General features: G+C 39.2%; 1 protein-coding gene and 1 long non-coding RNA gene across 6 annotated transcripts in view; one reads left to right on the forward strand and one right to left on the reverse strand.

Annotated features, from left to right (window-relative positions):
* Positions 1-1,875: 1,875 nt before the first annotated feature.
* LOC118162722 lies at positions 1,876-12,574 on the reverse strand. The gene is made up of 3 exons (XR_004748582.1): positions 12,521-12,574; positions 1,919-1,923; positions 1,876-1,886 (listed from the first exon to the last, which is right to left on the reverse strand). It is a non-coding gene; the product is annotated as an uncharacterized LOC118162722 (long non-coding RNA).
* Positions 5,392-25,853, forward strand: part of OXR1 (oxidation resistance 1) — a 226,676-nt gene continuing 206,214 nt past the window's right edge. For 3 of the 5 annotated variants that reach the window (XM_035319106.1, XM_035319109.1, XM_035319111.1), the window contains exon 1: positions 5,393-5,503. Coding sequence is in view for 1 of the 5 variants with exons in the window: in XM_035319108.1 (XP_035174999.1) it covers positions 5,487-5,503 (17 nt within the window). In the remaining 4 variants the exon portion in view is untranslated. Of the gene's footprint in view, positions 5,504-25,853 lie in introns of all 5 variants that reach the window. The other 2 variants (XR_004748580.1, XM_035319108.1) reach the window with 2 other exon arrangements.

Genomic DNA, 25,853 nt, shown 5'->3' on the forward strand with positions numbered 1-25,853 from the left:
TCCATAAGGTATGGGATTTAAGCTTGATACTACATTGCTGAGACACACTGAATACTAAGGCTGCATGGTTTTGATCTTTGATGTCATTGGGTGGTTTTACACAAAAAGCCCCATGTGTACAGTACTGTATATATGGAAGTGCAGTTTAGTAAAATAAATGTTTTAGCGGAGGATTTAGCTGAGAACAGGAAAGTGTATGTGTAGTACTGTAATCTTTCAGATGGGGCCATCAACACAGACGTATTTTATTTGTTAAATATTGTATGGGCACTTTGATACATACCTACTTATGAAGTTTAAATAATGTTAAATGGCCTTAGATTCTTTTACATTATTAGTAACTTTTTTTTTTTTTTTAAAAAAAAGTGCATTATAACCATCAGTAACTGTTTTTCCACTTGGTGATTACTTTGTGGCAAGGATAGAATCAGGAATATTTCCAGCTAACTTGGTGCCTTGCTTGTTTGTTGATTTATTTCTCAGCAGTCCTTTTCCAGATATACCCTGAATTAAGTGACTGCCAAATCTTACTTAGAATTTTTCTTTGCATTTTGCTGGAACCATAATACTTATATTGAGCCATCACATAGCCATCACATAGCCTTTAATGGAGCAGTATATCAAAGCTTTCCTGAAGTGCAGAAATTGTTTCATCCCCATTAGCTCTAATTGCCATTTCATCATACAGGAATTTAAGTAAGCATGACCTGTTCTGTGTAAATCCATGCTCATTTTTACTTGCCTAAGTACTGAACCAGAGTTCTCTCTTTCTCTCTCTCTCTCTTTTTTTTTTTTTTTAATATTTTTCTTCTCCATCTTTTTGCTTCTGCAAAAATTCTGTAGAATTGTCATGCTCCTAATAAACTTCTTTTATTATCTAGGTAACCGCAATTCTACAGGTGTAGGAGTCACTCCCTTTCCATTCTTTATGTTATTTCACTTGTACTGATAAAATTCTATGCAACTTCAAGGTCTTTTCCCTTTATGTGCAGTTATTTTTATTTCAAGGGTAACAGTTCTTAGAATTTTCCTTGGATTCAGTTACTATTTTGCAACTCTGTAATTCCCATTTCCTAGGGAAGATGTTTTGTCCTGCTTTTACTTTTCAAGATTTACTGTGCCTTTTATTTTTCAGGTTATGCCTCACATACTTATTTTCTTCTCCTATCCTTCAATATCCTTCAACTCATCTAAATCATGTTTATATTTTGATATATTTTGTTCCTGTGTGCTGCTTTCAGTCCTGCATATAAATATACAGGATTTAGTCTCTTCTGAAAATAATTAATATAATTGTTTTTGTAACTTTTATTTTTCAGAAAAGAAACTAATTGTTCTCCTCATATTTCCTTAAAAATAGTCAGCAGTCATCCTATCATCATACATGTACCTGCATCTTAGTTTAATTATTCCAATTTCAGCCATCCTTCACATCTCCTTCCTTTTTTTTTTTTTTTCTTTTCTGTCTTTATACATAGACTCATGGGTTCAAAGGATAATTCCTCTCAAAGCAGGGTCAGCTGTGAGATCACGCCAGGTTGCTTGGGACTTTATTCAGAAAGGTTTTGAGAACCTCGATTGAGTGGCCCACTGTTCAACCGTGCTCGTGGTAAAACGCATCTCATTTCAGTTTGCACCTATTGTCTCTCATACTCCCACCAAGCACCACTGTGAAGAACCTGGTTGCAACTTCCCAAAGATGTCCAAAATTGGACAAATCAAACATCCAAAATCTGAATTAATGATTTGTTTAATGTATTCAGTAACTGTATCAGTCTCGCTTTCCAAAAAGGAGATAGTTGTGCCTCAGGGAAAAGGAAGGTGATGCTGCCAGCAAAGTATCTGCTGAGATAGGTGTCAACACATCCAACACCTTGCTCTTCTGACTTTTGTACCAGTCACCTTCAAGGGAGGATACTTTATCTACTTGGCAATTTTAAACCTGTTGGTTTTCTTTGAATAGCTTGTCCTGTTTTCTGAGAAACTTCAGTACTTTATGTCATCACTAACATTATTATTTATATCCAAGAAGAGCCAGAAGGCATCAGAGCCCTTCAGTTAAAGTTCTTATCAACACAGAGACAGTCCTACTTTCTAATGTAAAGTGCCTAAAATACAAGAAATCCTTGTGAATGGTGCTCTTTTGTGGAAATAGAGATGATCACCAATGACTGAATAAACTGGGGTAAAAATGTTAAGTGTCAAAGCTCCACGGATGCTCCTGGGATCATAAGTGACTCTGTCATTTTTTCGTATGAGACCTAGACTTCCAGGTATTGACCTAATTACTGTTGAAAATTAAATTAAGGAACCTGAACTTTTCTGCTTCTAAGAGAAAAGGAACCCCTGACTAAGCTCTCTGTAGTGCACTTACAGATGTAGGTTTGAGATAATTCTGTGTGCACTAGGGCAGAGGTTGAGCTGCAGTCCTTAATCTCAGCCATATTCAGTCTCTGAGGTATGTATCTCACAGGCTAACTAGGATTGTAAATAGGGAACTGGAATGTGATTTCCCAAGGCATGCAGAGAATGCACATGCCATTGATTTTTCAATTGGAGTTGGCCATTTGGCTTTCTTAGGAGCTTTTGAAATTCCCAATCAAGACAGCTAACTTCAAGCAAGTGTTTGTTGTGCTCTCAATATAAAGTGACTGATGGTAGCGAGTGGCAAGGAGAACTGCATGGGAAGGAAAATGTACTTTAGGCTGATGATGCTCATGCCACTAACCCAGCTGTAAGGCTGTGATTCTGAAATGAGGGCAGGGATAGGAAGAGGGAGGTTCCCTTCATCTCTTCTTTGCAGCTGTAAAAGTGAATCATGAGCCACACCAATATAAAACAAAAAGCCAAAAAAAAAAAAAAAAAAAAAAAAGGAAGTGCTTTAAGAGCAATTGATAAAATTGTTGAAAATTGTTGAGATAAAAATGTCACTGTCCAAATCCATAATGAAATATGGTGCTTTTAAAATACCACTTTCTCTCCTGGAGATAACAAAATATTTTACTTGATATCATTTTTTTTTGGTGTGACATGGAGCTGTAAAGTCCCCTCAAGCATCTTAAAAACTCAGGACAGAATATGTAGCCAAAAATCCTCCTGTCAGTCAATATCATGCAATCACAGTTTCGTACTGATTAACAAAATATTTGTATTTAGATTGCACATTTACATTAAAAAAAATCAGCTAAGCTAGGATAGAACTTTTTATTTTGCAGGTTACTTAATCGTGCTTTGAATTGCATATTTGGGAGTAGGGCAGAAAGGTTTCAGTATCATCAAAATGATGTGCTGTGACCCTGCTGGGACTCTAGGTAAATGGTGGGATAGCCCTCAGGGTGGGCACAGGACACGGGCTGGAGATAAGGTGGGCAGGTCGGGAGGAGGCATGATCTGGGGGAAGGAGCTCAAACAGAAAAGCAAAAAGGAAGGTCACACGGTGTAAGTGGGGGCAGGCTGCTTGGGAGGAATTTGGGATTATGTAGGGACACGTAGCGACACAGTCAGGAAAGCTAGTGCTCAGCTGGAATTGAAACTAGCAGAGGAGGTTAAGGGCAAGAAGAAAGGTTTCTGTAAGTACATCAGCAGCAGAAGGAAAGGCAAGGAGAGTGTGAGCCCATTGCTCAGTGTGGCCATATGGAAAAAAAAAAAAAAAAAAAAAAAAAAAGCTGAAGTACTCAATGCCTTTTTTGCTTCAGATCTCACTGCAGAAAATTGTCCTCAGGCCTCCCAGCTCCCTTGGCCTTCTAGCAGAGTCTGTGGGAGGGAAGCAGTATTTGCAGGAGAGGAAGACAGCAAAGGATCACGTAACCCACTTGAATGTACAGAAGTGCATGGGACCAGATGGGATATGTTTGAGGGTGATGAAAGAGGCTGCTCTCTTGTCTTGGACAAGTCATGGCAGGTGGGGGAAAACAGCAAACATCACACCCAGTTAGTAACTGGTGTGGCCCCTTGGGGTTCAGTACTGATACCAATACTTCTTGGTGTCTTAATGACATCAGTGAGGTGACAGAGTGCAATCTCAGCAAGTTTGTGGACAACTGGGCAGCAGTGGGCTGGAGGGCAGTGCTGCTACCTGGGGATCTGGGAGAAATAGGCTGACAGGAACATCACAAAATTCAGCAAAAGCACATGCAAGGTCTTGCCTGTGGGATGGAATAACAGGACAGACTGGGAGCTGGCCGTCTGGGAAGCAGTGCTGCAGAAAGGGATCAGTGAGTCCTGGGGAACGGCGATTTGAGCATGAGCCAGCAGCGTGCCCTTACAGCAAAGACAGCTGCATGAGTAAGAGTGCAGGCAGCAGGTCAGGGAAATTATCCTTCCTCTCCCTTTGGCATTTACAAGACTAACTATGCAGTACTGTGTCCAGTTCTGGGCTCCCCACTACAGGAAGGGTGTCGACACATGGAGACCAAACAAGGTGGTCAGGGGCTGCAGCACATGACATACAAAGTGAGGCTGAGAGAGCTGGATCAGCTCAGCCTTAGGCAGAGATTGTGGAGAGACCTCAGTGCCATGGACAAATACCTGAGTGGTGGATATAGAGGAGATGGAGCCAGACTTTTCTTGCAGGTTCACAGTGACAGCATAAGAGGCAGTGGACACAAGTTGTAATATGGAAAATTCTCATTAGGTATTAGCAAAAGTGTTTATACAGTGATGATGGTGAAGTACTGGAACTCATTGCCCAGAGAGGTCATGGAGTTATTCAGGACTCAACTGGAAATATCCCTGAGCAACCTGATGTGATTACACTTGATCTGAGCTGAGGGTTGGACTAGGCAGTTCCTTCCAACCTGAATTATTCTTTTAGTCTATAATATTTTAATGTTTTAAAATTTATATATATATAAAAGTTGGAAATTCTTTTTGTTCAAATAATAGGATTTCTTGAAATTCATACTTATCCCACTCCAGGAAATTTCTTATTCATATTAATGGTTTCTTTCTGGGAAAAAAAAAAAAAAAAGTGACTAATTTACAACAAACTAAGTACCAAAATGCAATTTAGATGTGAATTTGTATGTCCATGTTCAGACCAGCAATTCATGATGGCCTTGTTTAATTGATTTAAGGCACCTGAATTTCACTCAGGCAGATGAATTCCCCTTTCAGAGACGTGGGCTTTTAGATGTTGCTCTATAAAATAGCATTATATCTAAGTCATTTGCTCAGTAACTGCCCTAAGAGCTAGGTTTAAGCCATACCAGTAGGAGTTGTTCTTAGGGTTCTTAACCTTTATCTTTTTGTTTTGTTATTAATATTTACATTGTTTTGTGTTTGTTTTACTAATCTATTTTTACATTTCTGTAAAATTTCCAGGTATTCTATGAAGCTGCACTGAAGGTATTTACTAATGTTCAGGATTTTAAAGTCAAGGTCCTGAACTGCTTGGTCTAAAAATCTCTTTCTTCTCATCCAGGTCAACAGAAACAGCCTGTGCAGAGAAGTGAATTCATAAATGTGAATCACGCTTCCCCCCCATCATGTTTGGCACCAGGAGGTCAGTTCTTACCTTCATTACACTTTTCATCTCCGGAACAATAGTATAGCTGATGGGACTCTAACCTTAAAATTTACCTGTTCTAAATGTATTCTTATACAAAATACGTGAGCTGGACATATATTTTTTTCTACTATATTGGTAGGTTTTTCTTTGCTGCACAAATCTGGTCTGCTTTAATTGGCAATATGTGGCATAAAGGCCATGTAGCACACAGGCAAGCAGCACCCCCATGCCATTATGGGTCACGGCAAGACTGCCAAAGAAGACACTGTGCTAGTGCTGGAGGGCATCCCTCCTGTTTTCTAGGTAGAGAAATAATACTGGGATCACAAAGTATTGATTTCAGATACATTATTTTCTGCTGTTTTCAGGAGTCCATACTGAATACAAGATAACCTCCATCTCTTATTCAGCATGATTTCGTGTTGTATCCCAAATGTCTCAAAAATCAACAGTTTTGAATCACTGCTGTCTACTTCCAGCACTCTTTGAGTGCTTCTTTTGAGCCTCAGGTGGCGTAGTTCTGCTCCTGTATCCATAAGCAGACACCATGGCCTTGCTTTCTGCATGGTTCCTGCAGCCCAAGCTGTGGTGGCACACTGAGCCACCTTTCTAAGTTATTTTCTGCACCTATTGGTCTTCCACAGGCGAGTCCAATTTTTCCACAGAACAGACATACTGTAGGTCATTCACCCTCTGTGTGAACTCCCTGATTTTTATGCTTGTTGGAAGGCTTTAAGTTTTTTTGTACAAGCTTGTTTGCATCTCTGCTAGTGAAGGGTTTTGACATTTGTGCCCTTGTAGCATGGCAGCCTAGTGAAAGCTGTGCAGCAGCAGAGTACCTTTCATCTTGTACCCATAGAAATAGCTCACCTTTTCTGAACTGTTGGAAAGAGGGGAGGCTGGCTTGCTGCCGAGAAGAAGCATGTATGAAGTTGCACCTTGCCTGCCTGCAGGAATTAGGGGTGGCAAAGAGCAGCTTGGTTTTCTGAGGCTTCAGCTCCCACTCCAGCTTCAGAGTGAGCTGCAGCCCTGCCTGAGCCTGGGCCCTAGCAGTGGGTTGTCTGGGACGTCTGGTCCCCTGTGCACCTGTGAGCATGGGCACTGCTGCTCACAAGGCAGCAAATTCAACCTGCTACTTCGTGTCTGTCTGAGGTGGTACTGGCTTCTGGTTCTGGACTCTGTTACCTTGAATATGATCTGCAAATGAAAGATATTTTTAGGGTAACTTCAGGAAGGGCAACTTTGATCTTATTTGGGTGAATACAGAGTATGTTGTTTTGGGAGTATGTTGTGTTTGAGGTAACTTGCTGAGGGTACAGTAACAGAATTGTGAACTTCCCACTTGAAGATTTCTGCTTTTGATTGTTTGGTGCTGCAGAGTATTAACTCTCAAGTTAAGGAAAGACATTCTGCTAAGTGAAATAAATTATATTATAGTCGAGCTGGCTTAGTTATTTTTGCCACTGTTTAATACTAACCTAGAATCATAGAATCATAGGATCATTAAGGTTGGAAAAGACCTGTAAGATATGTGGTCCAATTGATCCCCTCCCACAAGTATTGCCCAGTAAACCATGTCCCAAATATCACATCTACCCTTTCCTTAAACAGGAATTCTAAATTCATCTAAATTCCAGGAATGGTGACTCCACCACTTCCATGGGCAATCTTTTCCAATGTATAAGAACTCCTTCAGGACTGTTCTAAATACTTTTATTTTTATTTTTTTTCTCAGGATTGTATCTTTCTTCAGCATTAAAGGAAATGGCAGAATTGTCTAATTGGTAGCCTTGAAATTTGATTATTTTATTTTATTTTTCCTCACAGATTGAATCCCAATTACTATGCAAATGAAAATTCCTCTTATGGAATAATACAAAAAAAATGCAAAATTCTATTTCATGTCTGCAAACAAGAGTTTTTATGATCTGAGAAACAGAAGTTCTCTGCCTGTTTACTGTACTATGTTTTGGTATTTCTCACTTTACTCAGAATGTTTTGAACCACATAAAGGGTTTCCTGATTCCAGCAGTGAAAAAGGCAGCCCATAATAATAGGCTCCTATGTGCAAACTGGGAAATGATGTCAAATATTCTTGAGATTGGTATCATATTTTTATTAGGCAGTGATTGAGTACTTGTCAGATATTTGTTCTCAGGATTGCAGTGCACTTTGAATTTATTTTTCATATATGACTGTTAATTGTGAATAAGAAAATCTTGAGTTTTCATTGATCACTTCTAAAGGTTAGAAGCTCATGCAAATAGACTGCCCCAAATTATTAAGAATTTTTGAAAATCTTGGTTTGATATGTTAATTCTCTTCCTAAAACAAGGGTATTTACTTGGAAACTTAATTAAGAACAAAGTTGATTTTCTGTAGGAAAAGTTGATTGAAGGTTTATTTTCTTCTAAAATAGATTTTGAATTAGTTCTAATAATACACCGCTGATTATAATCTTTACAAAGCATTTAACAAAATCACATCACTCTGACTCGAAGACTGAACTTGCCACCAGACTGTTCAAAGTTGTTAGTTGTATTGTAGTGGCTCAGGTCCCTTTTATTTTTACCTTTTTATGATTTTATGTGTAACTTTATATTTAGTTAGTAGACCATGTTGAACTGACAGAATAATGAAGTCGATAAAAGTAGCTGTCCTATCAGAAGAACTTTGATAAAATTTGTGTGAGGAAGATATTTCTCAACTGCTTCGTAAGAAGTTATGTTGTCAATGTGAACTGATGGTGCCAATTGAGAGGTGCATTCCTCTTGATTTCAGTTTAATTTGAGATCTGGTCCCATGATTTTAAATGCTGAACTGTTATGATTTTCCTGTGTTGTTTTATATTCTGCTCTCATCTTTTTCTCTATGGTGGTAATTTTTCTCAAATTAATTATATCTTCAGTGGTCACCAGCTTGGAAATAGCAGAGGTCAATATACATACTAGTGAGTTTCTGATGTAATATATTATTCATGTTGTGTACGCATTTCAGTCTTGCAAGAGCGATTGCCAATACCACCATCTTTCTGTGGAAGGGAAAAGTATGTGAAGGGCTCTAGGGAAGGTATTTTTATATTGTAGGAACGTACCTTTTGTGTGACAGAAATGAAATTTGCTCTGCAAAGAGGGAGGCCCCAAATTATTACACACTCGGGATTTGCCATAGACATTGGCTGACTGTCAACCTAAAAGTGGCATCATGATTTTCAGGGGTACTGTAACCTATGGTTATACACATTCTTCGGTTTGGAAACCTTATGCTGTAAAAGTCAAATAATGATGAAGATATTTGGAAAGACATACCAGCTTTTTAGTTGCTATCATCAGTTACCGACTCTGTATTCTTGTATCTGGTGTTCTGGTTAGAAAGTCAAGGAAACAGTGGTCACTTATGAGCTCCCGTTAAGATCTGCATGTAGTGCTTTCAAGATAATAGAAGCCAATTTCTTTTTTTTCCCCTTGGCCAATTATTTTGTCCTGTCCAAAGATGACCTAGAGAAAGGCAATGTTTGCATATAGTTTCTAAATTCTGTCCATGTTTTTCGATTGTCATTAGTCTTAGACCATTCTTGTGTTTGTTCTGATACCTTTGGCAGGTTCTAAAACATGGCAGTGGATGGCCAGTTAGCTCTGGAGAGAGGTTTTGCCAAAGAGTAGGTGTCAGACAGTTCTTTTCTTTGGGATTTTTAAGTGTACAGAAGTAATTATCTGGTTTGGCCTAAATTCACATGGTGCTCTTATGCCCTTTTTATTTTTAATTGAAAGTGACATTACTTGAATAAAGCTATAGCATCCTTTACTTCTTCTGCTCTGTTACAGAATTAACTTTGTTACTGCTAAAAGTTGTTACAGAAGTGGATTGCAAATATCTATTGACATGGAGTCTTTTTAAGTTTACTACCATTTTCCCAAATATCAACCTCCAATGTTTTGCACTGTTTTATTGCTTCGAGGCTTGGAGGCTGAATAATGGAAAATTATATGGCAGCTGAGAGACTTGGTTTCTAATTTAACCAGAGCAAATACAGTCTAGTATACAGATGTATGTAGGGCAACAGAATGGGAGATGTCCTATATTGACTGTTTCTTTGTTTTCAAGTTTTATCTCTTTTGCATATCTAGCCATCATATCTAGCCTGTGCTATGCTTAACATTTATTAATGTTTATTATGCTTGTCTGGAGCCTTTCAAAGACATACATAAGTTAGCCAACCAACTTCACATGTATCTTTTTGCCACAGTAAATCATCTTCATTTCTACATTGACTTTATGCAGTACCTGTAATACTCAGAATTATTTAATTCTCCTGTTGAATTTCTTTGATATATCTTGGAGTTTTTGTGAGAGTGTCTGAGTACTGCTTGCATATTCTATAATTACAAGATTACACTTGCGCTTCAGTTATAATGCTAATATTATGAGTTTATTCTTCAGAAGTGGCTGACACTTGAAATTACAAGTGAACCTAACATCTTAGTAACTGTTTTTTTTTTTACCCTTTTTATTGGAATGCCTGCGTACTTGCTTATCCAGTGAAGTGAATTAATGCAATTCGCCCACAATTAATTTGTGAACAAAACCGCAGACACCTTTCTAGTTGTGATTTCAGTTCCCTTATGCTTTAGAAGATTTAGGAGGCAAAGAAGTTCTGAGCAAGACTTTTAAGACATGTAGTATATGTGGCTGGGCACTTCAGTGTACAGGGATGTACCATTATAGCCATTATACCTCTGTTTATTGTACCTCTGCTAAAAGAGCAAAACCTTGGCATTTATAAGTCAGTAGAATTCTGTTGCTCTTGCAAAAGTAAGGATTTAACCTGAATTTCCTAAAAAATGCTGTACAAAGTATATGTATGTATAACTCTTAGGATACTCTTTGAATTAAATAACCATAAGGAAAGAGGTATTTATGCTCCCATGCAGTCCTTTCCTTGCACATGAAAGCAAGAATATATTTCTCACATAATTTTTTTCTCATGCTCAGATTTTACAGTGAACTTGGGCCTCTGCCGTTCAGATATTTCCAGCTCTTGCTGTCCTTCCAGTCTTAGTAAGACTGCTCCTCTTAGATTCTGGACGTAAAAAATACTGGAGGATTTCTCTCATTTTCAGGAAATTAAATCTGTAGGTTAGAGGATTATCAGTGCTGCTGCGCATGAAACCTAGTCTCAATTTAAAACCACTTGTGTTTAATTTCAACTTAAATGTGAAAGCTACACATATGATGATCAGCACCTAAGAAAGATAAGGGGCATCATCTAGACTCTGCTGTATTTTTCACATGTAGGAATAGTTACACTGGTAGTTAAGAGTGCTTCTTCTCTCAGGTGTTGTTTGCCAGATATCTACCCAAAGCCTTCCATTAGTCTTCCAAAGCAGAACTGGTATAACATAATGGTGTTTTAAAGACTTTTTCAAACGGTCCTGGCAATTACACAATTTCTTAGATGTTTCCCTTTCTTCGGATGCCTTTTTCTTGCCCATAATCATAACACTGTATCAGATGCTTTTGCTTTTTTCCCTGTATCTTTATTTCCTAACAAAAATCCAGACATCCTGATAAAAGCCAAACCTCGTTTCATAATGTGATATGTCTACATCCTGCTTGTACGTGTAAAACCCTGGGGTTAAATTTTCAAAGTGGTGAATAGTAGATATCCGCACAAATCCTTTTGTCTGCTAATGGGATTTGTTCATGCTGCTCCCTGACACCTTTTTAAATGCTTGTATTAGTGATTTATTTTATTATGGTGTTCTAGAAGCCACTTGGTAAAGCATGCTCTCATCCTGCATTCAGCCACATGGACCAGTCCGAGGGAGCAGGACCAGCTAAGTGGCTGTGTCTGCTCTGTGTTGCTGCAGATAGTGCTCATAGGTTGTTGGCTCCGTATTTATGTGGTCATAAATTGCCTGTTTTGCTGACACTATAAAGTAAATGAAGGAAAGCATCAGCACTGCTGGCTTTCTGGCAGAAAGCCTAAGAGCAACTTGGTATCCTCGTGTGCCTTGGTATCCTCGTGTGCCTAGCTAATACCACTTCGATGGAAAGTTTTAATTAAGTGCATGTCTCTGCATGCAGAGTAGAAATCAAAGGCACTTGGGAAAAAGAAAGTGTATCTGCTCCAGACTCATTGAGGGGTAATTTGGTGAGAGCACTAAATGACTTTCAATTAATTGGAAAATATTTTCTTATATTTTGCCAGAAAGTACATGAAAATCAGTCTGAAGGGAAGACTATAAAATTAGTCTGTCGATCAGATCCATTTGCTCCATACTTGTTGGAAGATGTCATGGTAGTACAGGTCAGAGGTAGGGATTGTGAAACTAATCTGATATGGTGGATTTCATTAGGTCCCTAGTTGCAATTATCAGAAGAACACTGGAAGCTGGCTTACCAAAGGTAATTATTTTTTATTTGTAATTTCTGTAACAATTTCCAAGCTTATAATATCCAAAAATTCATTCTTAATACAGATATAAATTTTTATGGCAAATCTTCTATAACTAGGTACCTAGTTTACAATTCCAGCTGTTAAAATTAAATTTATTAGATGGAAAATTTAGCTCTGTTTCCCGGTTTCCTGGTTACAGGGAAGAAAATTTACTCATTTCTCTTTGGACTGTCCAGAAGGATAGCTCTTTATGAAAAGAACAATGCTGAAGAGCAGGGATTATTCATTTACCAATAGATATGCTACATGATTAATTTTGGTTAATGCTTGGTGTACGGTTCATTGTTCTGCCCGCAATAGAGCAAAGTGAAAACAGCCAGCCTTGCACCCTCTGAGATGACCACGTACAGGACGTGTTATGTCTTACGGTATATGCCTTATTCACTGTAACATTTTTATGGACTCAAAATATAGCATGAATTCTGCCCTTTTATCCATTTTAACCAATATAAAAAACCTGTTTTATTATTCACTCAACTTTGCTTTCAGAGGAAATGGATGGGGACATGAGGGGCAAGGGATGTCCGCACAGTCTTTGCTTCTGTCCTTACTTCATCCTCCATCTTTAATATAACTCTCAGATATTTCTTGCATTAAATAACCACAATAAAAGAACAACACCAGTGACTTAAGCCTTATCATGGTGAACTCTTTTATTCCACTGTATGATGACTGATTGGGCAGCTCCTTCTATTCATCTTTCTTTAAATGCATATCCTCATGCGAACTCAGACAAAACCTTTGCGCATCCCCAAAGCCACATTTTGTTTGTTTGTTATTTTCTGAACACAGAATTATGGGTTTGATTTCCTAGTATCTTTCTCTATTCTTGCTGATGTTTATGAAAAAGTGAATCTGAAGACTGGAATAGATAAGGCTGTTTTCTTACCATGAATTATCAGATGCCATTTGAAATGTCTACGGCAGATGGGGGAATCTCATGGGAAGGGGAGAAATAAATGCAACAGATGCATCATAAGAGCAAAAAAGCTATTTGTGAGAGTAGTTCCAAGAACAGAAGATGCCATCAAAAGGTTATTTACCTTTTAGCAAATAATTGCATTTTGCCTAACTTTTTCTAACTTGAGAAATGAGAAATAGTTTGGCATTTACTATCAGAAACTAGTTGTAAACAGAGGGATCTTGTCTCTCTGGGTATTATGGAGCAATGGTAGATGCCTCCACTGCTCAGGACAAAGAAAGGCAAAGAAGTGAATCAATATGGACAACATGTAGGAAAGGACACGAGGGGAAGCTCCAGAACCCCAAGCCCAAAGTATCTGGGAGTATTCCAATAACAGTAATGAAAGCTGTGGTCTTAAGACCTTTGCTGTTATTTTAAAATTTGTTTAAGAAGATTTTCCTTTCAGCACTTTACATTGAGTTAGAGCAGCGGTCCTGTGCAGAGGGAAGAGGCATGAGGAACATTTCCCATGTTGAACTTCCCTCCCTCATTGCCTGCAGCTCCTGGGGCAGTGCGTGGGCAGTTTCTCAGTCACAGAGTCAGAGAATGGCTGGGGTTGGAAGGACCTCTGAAGATCATCCAGTCCAACCCCCTGCTGGGCAGGATCACCTAGAGCACGTTGTGCAGGATGGCATTCAGGTGGGAGGATGCTGCGCCATGCTGTGACGGCTCTGTCTTGCTGCCCGTCATCACTCATTTCTCTCTCAGGGTTGTTCTTGGCCACTCTCCAAGAGGATGCAAGGCTGGTCCGATCCTCGGCTTGATGCAGTATGGATGTTCTTGTGTGTGTTAAGAGGATACCAGGCTAGACTGCAGATAAGGAGTAAGCCTGATTATGCAGGGGAAGCTATTTAGGAGAGGGGGATAAAGCAGAGCAGCTAGGCCTGCAGTGCATATAGGGCATCCCAGGGGGGAATCATTAAATTTAGGCATCAGTTTCTTCTGCATGCATTGTAACTCAGGGCTGGGATGCTGGAAATCTGGCTAAAGCAGCATCCACAGCCTGATGGTCTCAGGCTGCTGATGGTGCAGAGAAGCTGAAGAACAAGGCTCATGGGTGCCCAGTGCTTACCACTCCTTCGTGAAAACCCAGCACAGTGTTCCACGTAATTTCAAGCATGTTTAGTGCAATTGTTGGGGACCCAACATTCTCCAAAGAGCTAAAGAAATTGGCATTTGTGACATTTGACAACTGGGCAGCTTCAGTTTCTGTTATAACACTTACTCAGTTTCACTCATTTAGCAGACAGGACTATTGCATTAAAGATTCACATCTTGTTAGGGTGTGTGCAGGGTTTGCCACAAGCTCTAAAGGCCACAATAGTTCCTTCCTCCAGGAGAAGCCAAAAAATGAAAGTTTTGAGATTTGATACTTCTGAAGTTAGAAATGGAGCTGAAGAAAAGTAGATTAAGAAGAATGACAAAACAATGAAACCAAAGCTCCATACACCAAAGACTGCTCCTTCTTCAACTGTGAGTCCTGTCAGTTTCTTTATAAATAAACTGTTTGCTCTTTTAAACTAATGGGTGATGACTCAATAGCTCACCTTTCTTATTGTGTATTTTAGATATGCAAACTTCAGCATTTCTAAATCTGTGCTCTTTAGAAAAAAATAAGGCTTTAAACATAATCAGACATAGCCTGCCTTTCATCTGGTCGTTTACTTGCTTTGACAGGTGAATATAACTTTCTGAGCTCTGTGTTTTGTTTTTGAACCCACTTGCCTATTTACATAACTTTCTTTATGCAGAGATTCTAATTTTCGTTTTGCCTTAACTGGCACTGCCATTAACTTGACACTACTATCACTTGGGTATCCTCCACTTTGCCCAGTGCTTATTGCTACAAGGCTGCGATACAGCTCTGCTCCTCCTTTCAGGTAATGAGAAAGAAAGGTAGGAAAGCACGTGGTTCTGTTCTTGTAGAGAATGAATGGGATAAAGCTTGTGGGCCCTCCCCTCTGAGGAGGCACTGCAGTACCTGGATGCTGCGTTTCAAAGGAGAGTGTGACTTTTGCAAGTGGAGCAAAACTGTAGCTTCACGACAGACATACCTACAAATAAATGCTGTTTGTTTTTTTCCAGTCCTTCACATGTTTTATGCAAAGCAGCAGCAACAAGAAGGATAACAAGATGCCCCATACTGTGATGATGTCTGCCTGATCCACATACAAGCTTGTCTTACAGCAGCTGGATTTTTGCCTGGGCTATCAGAAGCATATCTGTGCCATCAGAAACAGCTGTGTGTTATTTTTCACATTCCTGGCACCCGTGTTTCCTTCTGCCAGAGCTGCTCTTTGGGCCTTGCCCCTCTGCAGCGTGGCTTATGCCAGTGGAGACCCTGGGCCCCCTCACTGAGTAAAGGGCTTCTGCAAGCATCATCTTTAACATAAATATAGTGTTGTTGCATTGTCTGAATTGATTCCTGGTTCATAAAGCTGGCATGTAACTGACTTCAGAGTTAACTATCAATGTCCTCTGCAGAGTTAGTCCAGCTTTCATGTTTTAATAACTGTGAACAGCAGGAAACCCCAGGTAGACTCCTTTCAAGGTAGATTCATTAGGGCAAAAAAAGATCATTAGCTGGTAGTGATGGATTGTTTCTCAGTAAGAGAAGCACAAATTCAGACATGCTTTGAATTGCAGTGTAGGCTTGTTGCAATGACAAAGGGAACAGGTGAGCCTTGGTATCCTGCTTATTCATTTTACTTAAGATATTAAGAAAATCTTTGAAGACCAGAGGGTGTTGGAAATACACTGTCCGGTCCACTAATGAGCAGTAGAATTAATGAGATATCTCAAAACTACCTCAGTGTGCACCTACTTACACTATACTTATTTGAACTTTATGTAATTCTTTTCAAAGTGACGTGTGAATTTGGTGTCAGCTGGACATCCAGCTACCACCCGTTTCAGTTGTGCAGTCACTCGTGCTGAGTGATAAGCACTAATGAAATTTGGGTACCTATTATGCTTTATGATGAGCATATAATGAGATGATCTCTGCCTTGCTGTTTTCTACTCTAGTCTGTAGGTAAAATTCATAACACCAGGATGAGAAAAGCTTTGTAATAGCCATTAATTTGTTGGAGAAGTTTTTGTAGAAAGGAGAAAATACTGTGTCAGTGTCCTCTCATGTATGAAAGTGCAGTGGTAGTAACGGTAGAAGGTTGGCTTGTCCATAAAATTACCTGTTTTCCTGAATTTCTTTCAGGGGGGTGTCACATGGGCCGTAGGAGCCTTCTGCTTTCCCCTTCTCATTGCCCGATAAGGGTTCTTCTCAGTGATACAGTTCTGGCAGCAGCTTCTGCATAGGTTTATTATTCTGCAGTGGTTTATTAAATTAGAGTTTGTATTTAATTGAAGTTTACAGGAAGAAGACTGCTCCTGTGGTAAAGCACATCTTTCTGTGGCTTCTACTTATAGTTTGTGTCGGTGTCCTGAACATGTGTTTATTTGAAAAAGTGAGTAGTCTCTTCCTTTAGGGAAAAAAATAAAAATAATAATAAAAAAAAGTCATTCTCTGTGTCTTATATACCAGAAGCACTCCCTTGAATATCACTTCAGATAGATAAAAGACTCTTGATCTGCCTATAGGTCCATAGTTCTTGTCCTGTGACACTTTCTCACATATTCACAGCATATGTGAATGCGAAGAGTTTGGTCTTAGTCTTTGTGACTGGCAATGACTACGCAGTTTTAATCTCAGAAAAATCAATCGTGCTTCTTTTAATAATTGAAGTTACTTAAGTCTAGCTAATATGATTTTTTTAAAATTAACTAGCGAGCTGAACATTTTCATGTGAAGAATTCGAACTTAGCCCTACTAACCATGTTTAATATAAAAGAATGCAGGTGTTGACATTTGATTATGAAAGAACCGGCATATTAATGATACACGAATATTAATATTTATATATATACTGGTTTTAGGCTTCTTTTTCTCACATACGTCTTTAGATTCTCTAAAGTACATCTTGTGAAAGTTTCTGAAAACCATTTTATAGGAAGAGACTGACTTAACAAAAATTGTTATTATTGTTAATGTGTTTTACCAAAATTCTGTGCATATTCTTAACACTGACTGTAGCTGTCATAAGTTATTACCAAAGGATTTGGCAGATTGTTTGTTCAGTAAAGGCCATTAATTCAGAATAAATGATCTTCAAGATAACAAGGAAGTAAGCTTTCTACAGGCTTTCTACATCAAGCTTTCTCTTGATGAAATCCTACTGTCTTTGTTATTCATAATGGACATGAATTTAACCGTCCTCTTCCTCTTTTGTTTTGTCTGTTATTATAGTCTGTGAACACAGAAGAGTTGACTTGGCAGAATATTGTATTTTATTTTGTAATTACATTGAAAATCCAAATGAAATCTCATCTGTTTACCTAATTCACCCAGTACGATGTGCTAGTAGGAGGGAAACGCCGTTAACTACAAGCTGTGTGAAGCTCACGGCTGCAGACTTTTTAACCCGTAGTTCTCTGCATCCTGTCATGTCGCTGCTGTTTCATAGGCCCAGCAACTCCCGTGCAGCTGTGTCCAAAATGAGGATTTGAAATGGGATGAAGTCCTAGAACCACTGAAGTAAGCTCCCGTTGCAGTTAGTTTTAGTCTTGTCCCAACCAGTGGGTGAAACCCTTTGCATTTCTCCCTCTGTCTCTCTGTGCAAACCTCTCAACGGGATTAAAGTAGTATCAGGAAAGGACTGCAGGGAAGAGCTAAAGTTCTGAAAATGTGTTTGAATTCATAATCTGATCAGTGAATGCCATCTCACTAGTAGCTTTCTAGGATGCTTAAATCATCTCAAAAACTGTAGGTATATCTGTTCTAATGTATGTGGTGTCAGGATTCACATTATGATTGAAACAAAGTTAAGGAGGTTGTAGATCTCATAGTTTCTGAATTGCTTATGACAGACGAATGTTTTATGCTACATATATATATCAATTTAATTTACATAGTTGTATTGCTTCCTCACAAACATTAGGAGGAGTTTGTACCATCAGTTTAGCTCAAATAACTCATAATAATACTTGGATTGATGCCTCTGTAAGGTAGATAATACAATATTATTGTAAATTATGTTGTTAGGACTTGGAAGCCTATAAACAATCAGGATGTTGATTTAAGGTTTCATCCAAAATGCATCCCACCAGGAGACCAGTCAGCCCTGCACCCTGCAACTTCCAGTTATGGATTACTGCTTCAGGCAGATGCGTATGGATTTTTTTGTATGTTTATCAGACCCAAACATGCCAGACTTGCTGTACTTTCATAGCAGGCAAATGTACTGCTTTCAGAATTCCAACAGTGGTAGAATTGCTGCATGGAGCAGGGAAATAAATATGGATTTAGCATTAACAGTTTAGAAGCTGTTGATCCTAACATTGCTTTCTACAGGGATGTTTGGTAAAACATCCCTGTTTGGGCTGACAGATTGACTAGTAATTCTGCTTGACTAGTAAGAACTGATGGGTTAACACCACCCCATGGGTTAAGGATCTGCAGAAAAGCAGGTATATATTTTCTGTACACAAGATATGGTAAATAGGTATTTTGGGTAGGTAAGCAGCTTTAGTCAAGGAATGTTTGGTAGCTTTTGCAGATGGAAAGTGTTTTTTTGTCTGAGTCTATGGTAATAGTAGATAACTAAACCACAGTCTGCTTCTTCCTCAGAATAATTAATTCATTCATCTTTTTTAGCTGTAAATTTATAATGATCTACTGCCTTGTGTGTTCAGAAGTCATTACTGTGTGCCTGATGAGTGCTAGCAGTACTGGATATTTAACATTTGCAGGCTGTGGTTCTAAAAAATCCTAGTCTTCTGCTTCATTCAGGGCAAGACCGTTTTTGTTCCTGGTGTTTGTGACCTTGTTTCAGAAACGCTTTGTCTTCCAGAACATCACTTAATGTGTGCTTTAAATATGTAATGAGGAAATTTAAGTAATTTACCATTCATATGTGATTTTGAGGTGTTTTAAAAATTTAACAGAACAAGAATATAATGCAATATCCAAAGTATTTGGAAAAGGAAGTTAAAAAAAAATGAAGCTAGTTTTAAGATAGAAGCTTTAGGAATCATCTGGAGCCAAAGTAACAGCTCACCTCTGGCAAAAGGGGCAGGAAGGGAGGGAGGTACTGGCTTCTCCCTCTCTTGCTCAGCTCCACTCCCTCTGCATCTCTTTCCACGTCAGCAGGCATCAGAGCTTTCAAGGTGATTGCGTGGCAGGTGGATCTGATGCCTGAAAGCAGCAGAAGACTGGCTTGAGGGAGTAACATCTTTTGCTACAGCAGTGAGTTACACAGGCTGACATCCAGCATCAGAGCTTGTGCAGACAATGGTGGCTGGGAGGAAGGAGGGGAACAGGAGAGGACCACACAATTTTGGGGTTTGGGTTCTGAGTTGCTCTATTCTCTAGGCTAGCATAATTTTATCTCCCATTTTAATTACAGACCCCGTTTTCTGTTGCTTCTGCTTCTGCATAATTTGTGTATATATATATATATATGTAGGTGTTTTCAATAATACTACATATTACTTTTTTTTTTTTTTCACAGAGTGGATGTTCAAAAATACTCCAAACGAAAATGAATGTTGTGTTGAAACTGATGTAACCATGATAATCGATGTCAATTTGGTATATGCAGTTGTTTCATTCTGTTCATACCTGAGTGTTAGCATGTTGAGACAGAAACTGGGGCTGCTGCACATAAATTAAGTATGCCAGGTAGCAGAAGTTTGAAGGTGTGCAGAAATAAATAAAAATGCAGTATGTTGCACAAGGGCATTGCTTAAGGCTGATTTGTTTCCTGTAACGTGCGTGAAAATCCCCTTGAGACAGGTACAAGTTATTCATGGTGAGAGTTCTCTGACATTTCAAAGGGGACCGTGACACTGAAACAAATTGTATGTCCCTATGCTGCATTTTTATAAAAGGCATTTGTGTATTTGAAAGCAGTATTCAGGAAGATCTAAACATATACATTTTGACAGGTTTTGGGAATATAAGAGAATATGAAATGCATATTGTTTGGGATCATCACCTTTTAAATCTAATGGCTCTGCTTGGAATATAAATTTAACAAAAAATCAATTTTTTTAGTAGGACAACAAGAAAGTGATTGTCAGACATGGCATTTTTACCTCTGGCCCCAAAACGTTATTATTCCCTAGAACTATAAGGAACATAATTTTCCCTGTGTCCCTGCCCATGGCAGGGGGATTGGAACTAGATGGGCTTTAAGATCCCTTCTAAACCAAACCATTTTGTGGTTCTATGAAACCAAGGGCAGAAAGGCTACAGTGCCCACTAGATTGGTCAGAAATTGATACTGATTTGGTACTGGTATGAAACGAAATCAGTTGGTACTGATGGGAGAAACTGGTTCTTCTGGCTCCAGTTTGTCAATGTCTTTCTTGTACAGGGGAGCTCAAAGCACAGGAACCTGTACTTTGATGCAGTCTCCCTGCTGTTGAGCAGGGGGAAATAATGTCTTGTCCTGACCCGCTGGCAATGTCCTTCCTTGGAGATACTCAAGAGTTGACTGGACAAGTCCCTGTCTTGTCCTGACTTAGACAGTTAGATATTTAGATCTGTTTTCAAATTTGGCCTTGCTTTGAGCAAGGGGTTAGAGCAGGTAATTGCCAAAGTTACCTTCATGCCTATAGTGCTCTGCAATTCTACAATTACATGCCATAATTCTGAGCAATTTTGTATAACAGCATTCTTAGAAATTGCTGGTAGTAATGCTGTATCTTGGTATACAGTTAATGCATCCTAAACCTTTGCATTTTAACCCTTGTGCTCATTCTAGGGCAACAAGTAGTCTTGCTGGAGTCCTAATTCCATGTAAGCCTTAGGCTATATAGCCAGTATTTTTACAACATACGGGAAATGTTATGCTTGTTGTGATGGTGGGGGACAGAATGTATGCTGTACTGTGTTTCAGCATTCCAGTCCTGAAGAAAGAGCAGTCCTGGCTGACTTACTGGAAATGTTTCTTTGATGGATAGATGTGCAATTTTCCCAAATTTAGAAATAATTTTAAAACTGCAGAGACAGAGACTTGGTACCGAAGGTCCCAAACCTGTTTATATGGAGTTAGTGTTTTTGTCCAGAATCCTAGTAAATGCGGTTCCACTTCCCCTTCCCCTTCCCTTTTCCCTTTCCCTTCCCCCTAGTGGAGTCAACAGAAACAGATTTATCTCAGTTTTGGTAAATCTTCCTTCCCATTGTAGTAAAATAGAGGGAGTCCACTGAAGATAAATACAGGTGGCAGAGGTATGGTTTCCTGGCAGTAGTTCATATGGTAACTCCAGAATGAACAGAGGTTGCAACCTAGACCCTTTCTCCTATCAGCACATAGCTGTTTGGGTCTTCAGCCAGCAGCTCCAAAACCTCGTTTGCTACTCGACACAGAGATGATGTAAAGCTTATGAAATGTATCTTCAGTGGCTGGAAAAAAAGGACTAAATAGGTCTTAATTTAAATCAAGTCTAAGTCATAAATATAACATTACCCGTTGGGTTCCAGCCTCCCAGATCACACAAGGAAGTCTATTCTTGCAGAACTAAGTGCATAGCAGACGTACACTGATACCAAAATGGATTATCAGCCAAAGCCTACTCTCTGGACAGCATCAGTCTGCTTTATCAGATTTTGGGTGTATTGCCCCTAAATCTGATGATCTGATTACATTGCTGGTCAAAACATAATAGCATTTGCTCTGTAGAGGGTGGACTCAGCCCCAGTTGCTGACCCATGACTCAATTTCTTGTAGCAGTTGCTACACTGACTGAATCATGTTCTACGAAGTGAACTGGAAACCTCAATGAAAATTAAGTATTTGTAAAGATGTATGTAACTCCCACCTGCTTTGACACAGACTTAACTAGATGCCTGTTCATCACACAGCCAAACTCACTGGCCGTGAGTCTGGAGGTTGTTCTGTTGCAGGATTTTGAAGGGATCCAGCAAATGCGTTCCCTTGTCACTGGAAAGAAGTTCTTAGGATGCAGGGGCATTGTTGTTACCCTTGGAAGGTTACCACTGCTGGTTCCTAAGTGCATGTTCTCGTGATGGCAGGTGAAGAACAGGGAACTCAGTACTGTTGGGTATCCTTACTGATATTCCCTCACAGATCTTTATTCTGCTGCTCAACCTAAAACGTCAATAAAAGACTTCATTCTTTCTGTATTTGGAGAAAATGGGATTCTGTTTTGCATTATTTGTGTATGTGACGAAAAGCAGTGCAAAATCTGAGTTCTGTTTTCAAAATACCTGACTACAGCCAGGTGTTCTAGAAAGTTCAACAAGATAATGGAAAATGCTGAAAAATAATTTTAATGTGGCTGTGCATAATAAAATCCTTGGTAATGGCTTGTCCTCTGGAAGCACATTTGAAGAAGCAAGTTAAGAATAATGCTAAGCCCATAGAAGCTAATGTGAAAATGTCGGCAATGATCACGCTGATCAATGGAGCTTCAAAGTGCTGTTCACATTAGAGGGAATTAATGGATTTAATCAGAGTAACAGGAAACATTTTTGGAAACAAACAAAGAAACAACAATAACAACAACAACAAAAAACCTTTCCTCAAATAGAACTCAATAAGATACAAGGATTTGTCTTTTATTTGTACTTTTTCCCTTTGTGAATTTACAGATATTGTGCTTGCCTGTAAGAACAGTCAATACGTTTTGTGATTTCACAGATGTTGCACAGTGCTTCATAAAACTCTTCACAATTAGAGAGGGAAACAGTGTTTCTAAATCCTGGTTTTATTTGGAAAAAGTTCACTTTGGGAAACAAGAGGTAAGACGAAAGGAGCTTCCAAATTCACAAAGGTGCCAGACTCCATACTTGGATGTGAGCTTGCAGTTTTGTTCTAATTCTGCTTCAGCTCCTGGTCGTCACACCCTAAGCTCTTCTGGAAAAAGAGATTTAACCCAAGATCTTTTACAGCTGAGATGATGGGCAGAATGGTCAGATGAGCTGGCAGGTCTTGGGGCTGTAACTCTCTGACCCAGCACAGCTGGGAAGAAAAAGTAATGCATACTCAGTGTCTAAGCTTGCAAAAAAACACAGTGCGGCAGCAGGGGCTGAATTGAGTGGTGTTGTGCAGTTACAGTGCTGAACTTGAAATTGTTCTCGTAGATGTGGTGAAGCTTACTGTGCTGTAGTGATTTACACTGACGTCAGCATACAAAAGCAGTGGATCTATTTAAATGTTCCAGGTCCAGCATCTCCAGCACTGGTATAAAAGGCATCGCAACATATGCATGAATGTCAAGTGCTTCTCTCCCACATTTTCTGTCACTTTTTTGTCACTTGACAACCTCTCTTTAGCCATTCTGGGGTTCTGTCCTGTTTTAAGAAAAGCCACTCAGAAAAGTGAGAGCACTTTTTGTGCTGTTCTTACTCTGAATAAGAGTGTTGTTTTCCTCCTTATGTTTCAAGGCTCTCGCTGTGGGCCCTGCAAGAAGTACTTACTAATTCAAAGGGAGTGACTGACTCCTGTGTGGTCAATAAATCTCCTTCCAAAGAGCAAGAGGAGTAGGTTATATGTATGATAATGAGGTCAAATGTTGTTAAATGGAGATTTGCTTTAAAAATACAATCCTTTATCAAAATTCTTCTAACTTAATATTTCATCCCTAGTTCTGCAAATGCAAATTAGTTCTTTAAAGGAACTGCTAGTCCTGCTGCCAGACCTTTCTTGTTGCACAAACAGCAATGTAAAATGATGCAAAGACTCAAAATGTTGTCAGGAATCTGGTAAGCTCTCTTTTTGTTCCCTGTAATCTTTTGGGACTAGACTCACTCCTTTATATTAAAAATATATCTGCGTCAACAGCAGGAACAGATTGCAAGCTAGACACAAGACTGCTGTTCATTAGATCCATGTTCTCTCAGCGGCCAGCTGTCTTTGCAGAACTTAAGTCTTGCTGTGGTCACAGGTAGGAATGGGCTTGACTAGGAATACAGGCTGTGTTCTGGGCATATTCCAGCCTTTCAGTGGGAATTTGAGATTTGGGGGCAGCAATTGAGGGGGATTTTTTTTTCTCTTTTCATGTGTGTCTAATTTATGAAAGAGCTGATCTTCAAAACACTTTATAAATATGAATGCTCATAAACCATAAGCCTCCTTTGAATTAAATACATCCCTTAAGTTCCAAAAATTAGTAAACTACATCTGAAAAGATAAAGCAGATAAAATACATCACACCCTGTTGTGTATAGGAGAACAGGAATACCAGAGAAGGCTCGCAGAGCATGTCTGTGATAATAGCCAAAATTGTCTCAGCAATACATGTTGTCAGCAAGATCCAGAGGAGATACAGCATCTCTGTACCTAGTGGCAGGAAAGGGAGAAGATAGAATCTATTTGATCCCCCTGAAAATGATGCAAGTATCACCTGTCTACTTCCTCCCAAGTCAGTATTTCATCATGAACTTGAGTACCAACTGAAAAAATTGTTGTACAGTGATTATTGCCTGTGTTACAGATTATTGCTTGATTATTGCCTATGTTTGGATTTAAAAAACAACACTGCTCTTTAAAAAGATAAAACTCCCGTTATTTTAATGAGCACATCTGCTGGTCCTGAAAGTTGTGAGTATGGGCTTTTGTTTTGTTTGGGTAAGGTGTTAACAGCTGTGAGGAGTAGTGAGCAGATTTCTTGTCCCCTTTAGTGAGAACAAATTCAAATGAAGAGCCTGATTCTGTCCTGTTCTTGACCTGTCCTGTTACTGTCCAGCAACCTTTCAACTCCCGTGGATATAAGTAGTTACATTTATGACTATAAATGTAGGGTGTGGGTGTGTATTTAACATGGCTGCAATAAAAGATAACTTGTCAGCTGACACCAGGGCAGAATTTGACCTGCAAAATCCCAATTACTAATTAATGAGTAAGCATCTAACCTGGCTTTCAGCTTCCAGCTCAAGTGTTCTAGCAATGAGAAATATCCTTACATTTGTTTGGGAAAGAAAAAAGGAGAATCTGTAAATCATTGAAAATACAGCAAGCATGGAAACTCATATTGACAGAAAAACTGCATTGTATTATTAACTGTGAATTTGTTTTAATTTTTAGATGACAGATTGCTAAAACATATCATGCACAATTGCATATTAATAGTCTGTTAACTTCTGTTCTTAGGTACAAAGGCAATAGTAAACAAAGCATTGAACCTGAAGGAGCTAAGAATTGTGGCCCTGTGGTAATTAATTGATGTTAAAGAATCAGGTGACATTCCATTTCCCAGACTCTCAAGTGGAAGAATCAGGGATGAAAGTATCCATCCCCTAATCTGTGCTGGAGGCCCAATGGCCTCTCTCGTCGCTTTCCAGGCAGGTTCAGAGGTTTTAGTTTGAACAGGGCTTAACAAATGTTTGTTAAGCTATGGGGAGCTGGATATAAAAGAAAGATGGGGGCTTAGTGAAGGGAACTCAAAAAGGGCTTGCCTCCTGCTAGCTAGAGCAAGGAGAAACCATATGGGATTATCTAGAGTATTTCACGTGACTGGCTCTTCCAAATTTTTGTAGGATAGTAAGCAACGTTTGAAGACAGGACTGTAAGCTGGCTGTGGCTTGGTTTCCATTTCCAGTGTGATAAAGCCACTTCCTACTTAGTAAAACTCCATGAAAGCTGTAAATCCTGGTCCTATTGTACCTGGTTGCTAACAGCAACTGGTAACTCTGCATTACATCCTCTCTGCCCTCTAAGGAGGGAAAGGATAGGGTCTGTGGCCACGTGCTCTTGGATGCACAAGCAAGTGGTGCTTTGTAGGCGTAGAGGACAGAAGTACCACTTTTGTTCTGCAGCATTGACTTCCTGCTGACGTTACATGGGCTTATTTGCCATTAAAGATGTGAAGTGCTGCTATTTGTCATTACAGTGATGATA

The sequence above is a fragment of the Oxyura jamaicensis genome, chromosome 2 (genome assembly GCF_011077185.1).
Source record: "Oxyura jamaicensis isolate SHBP4307 breed ruddy duck chromosome 2, BPBGC_Ojam_1.0, whole genome shotgun sequence".
Taxonomy (NCBI): domain Eukaryota; kingdom Metazoa; phylum Chordata; class Aves; order Anseriformes; family Anatidae; genus Oxyura; species Oxyura jamaicensis.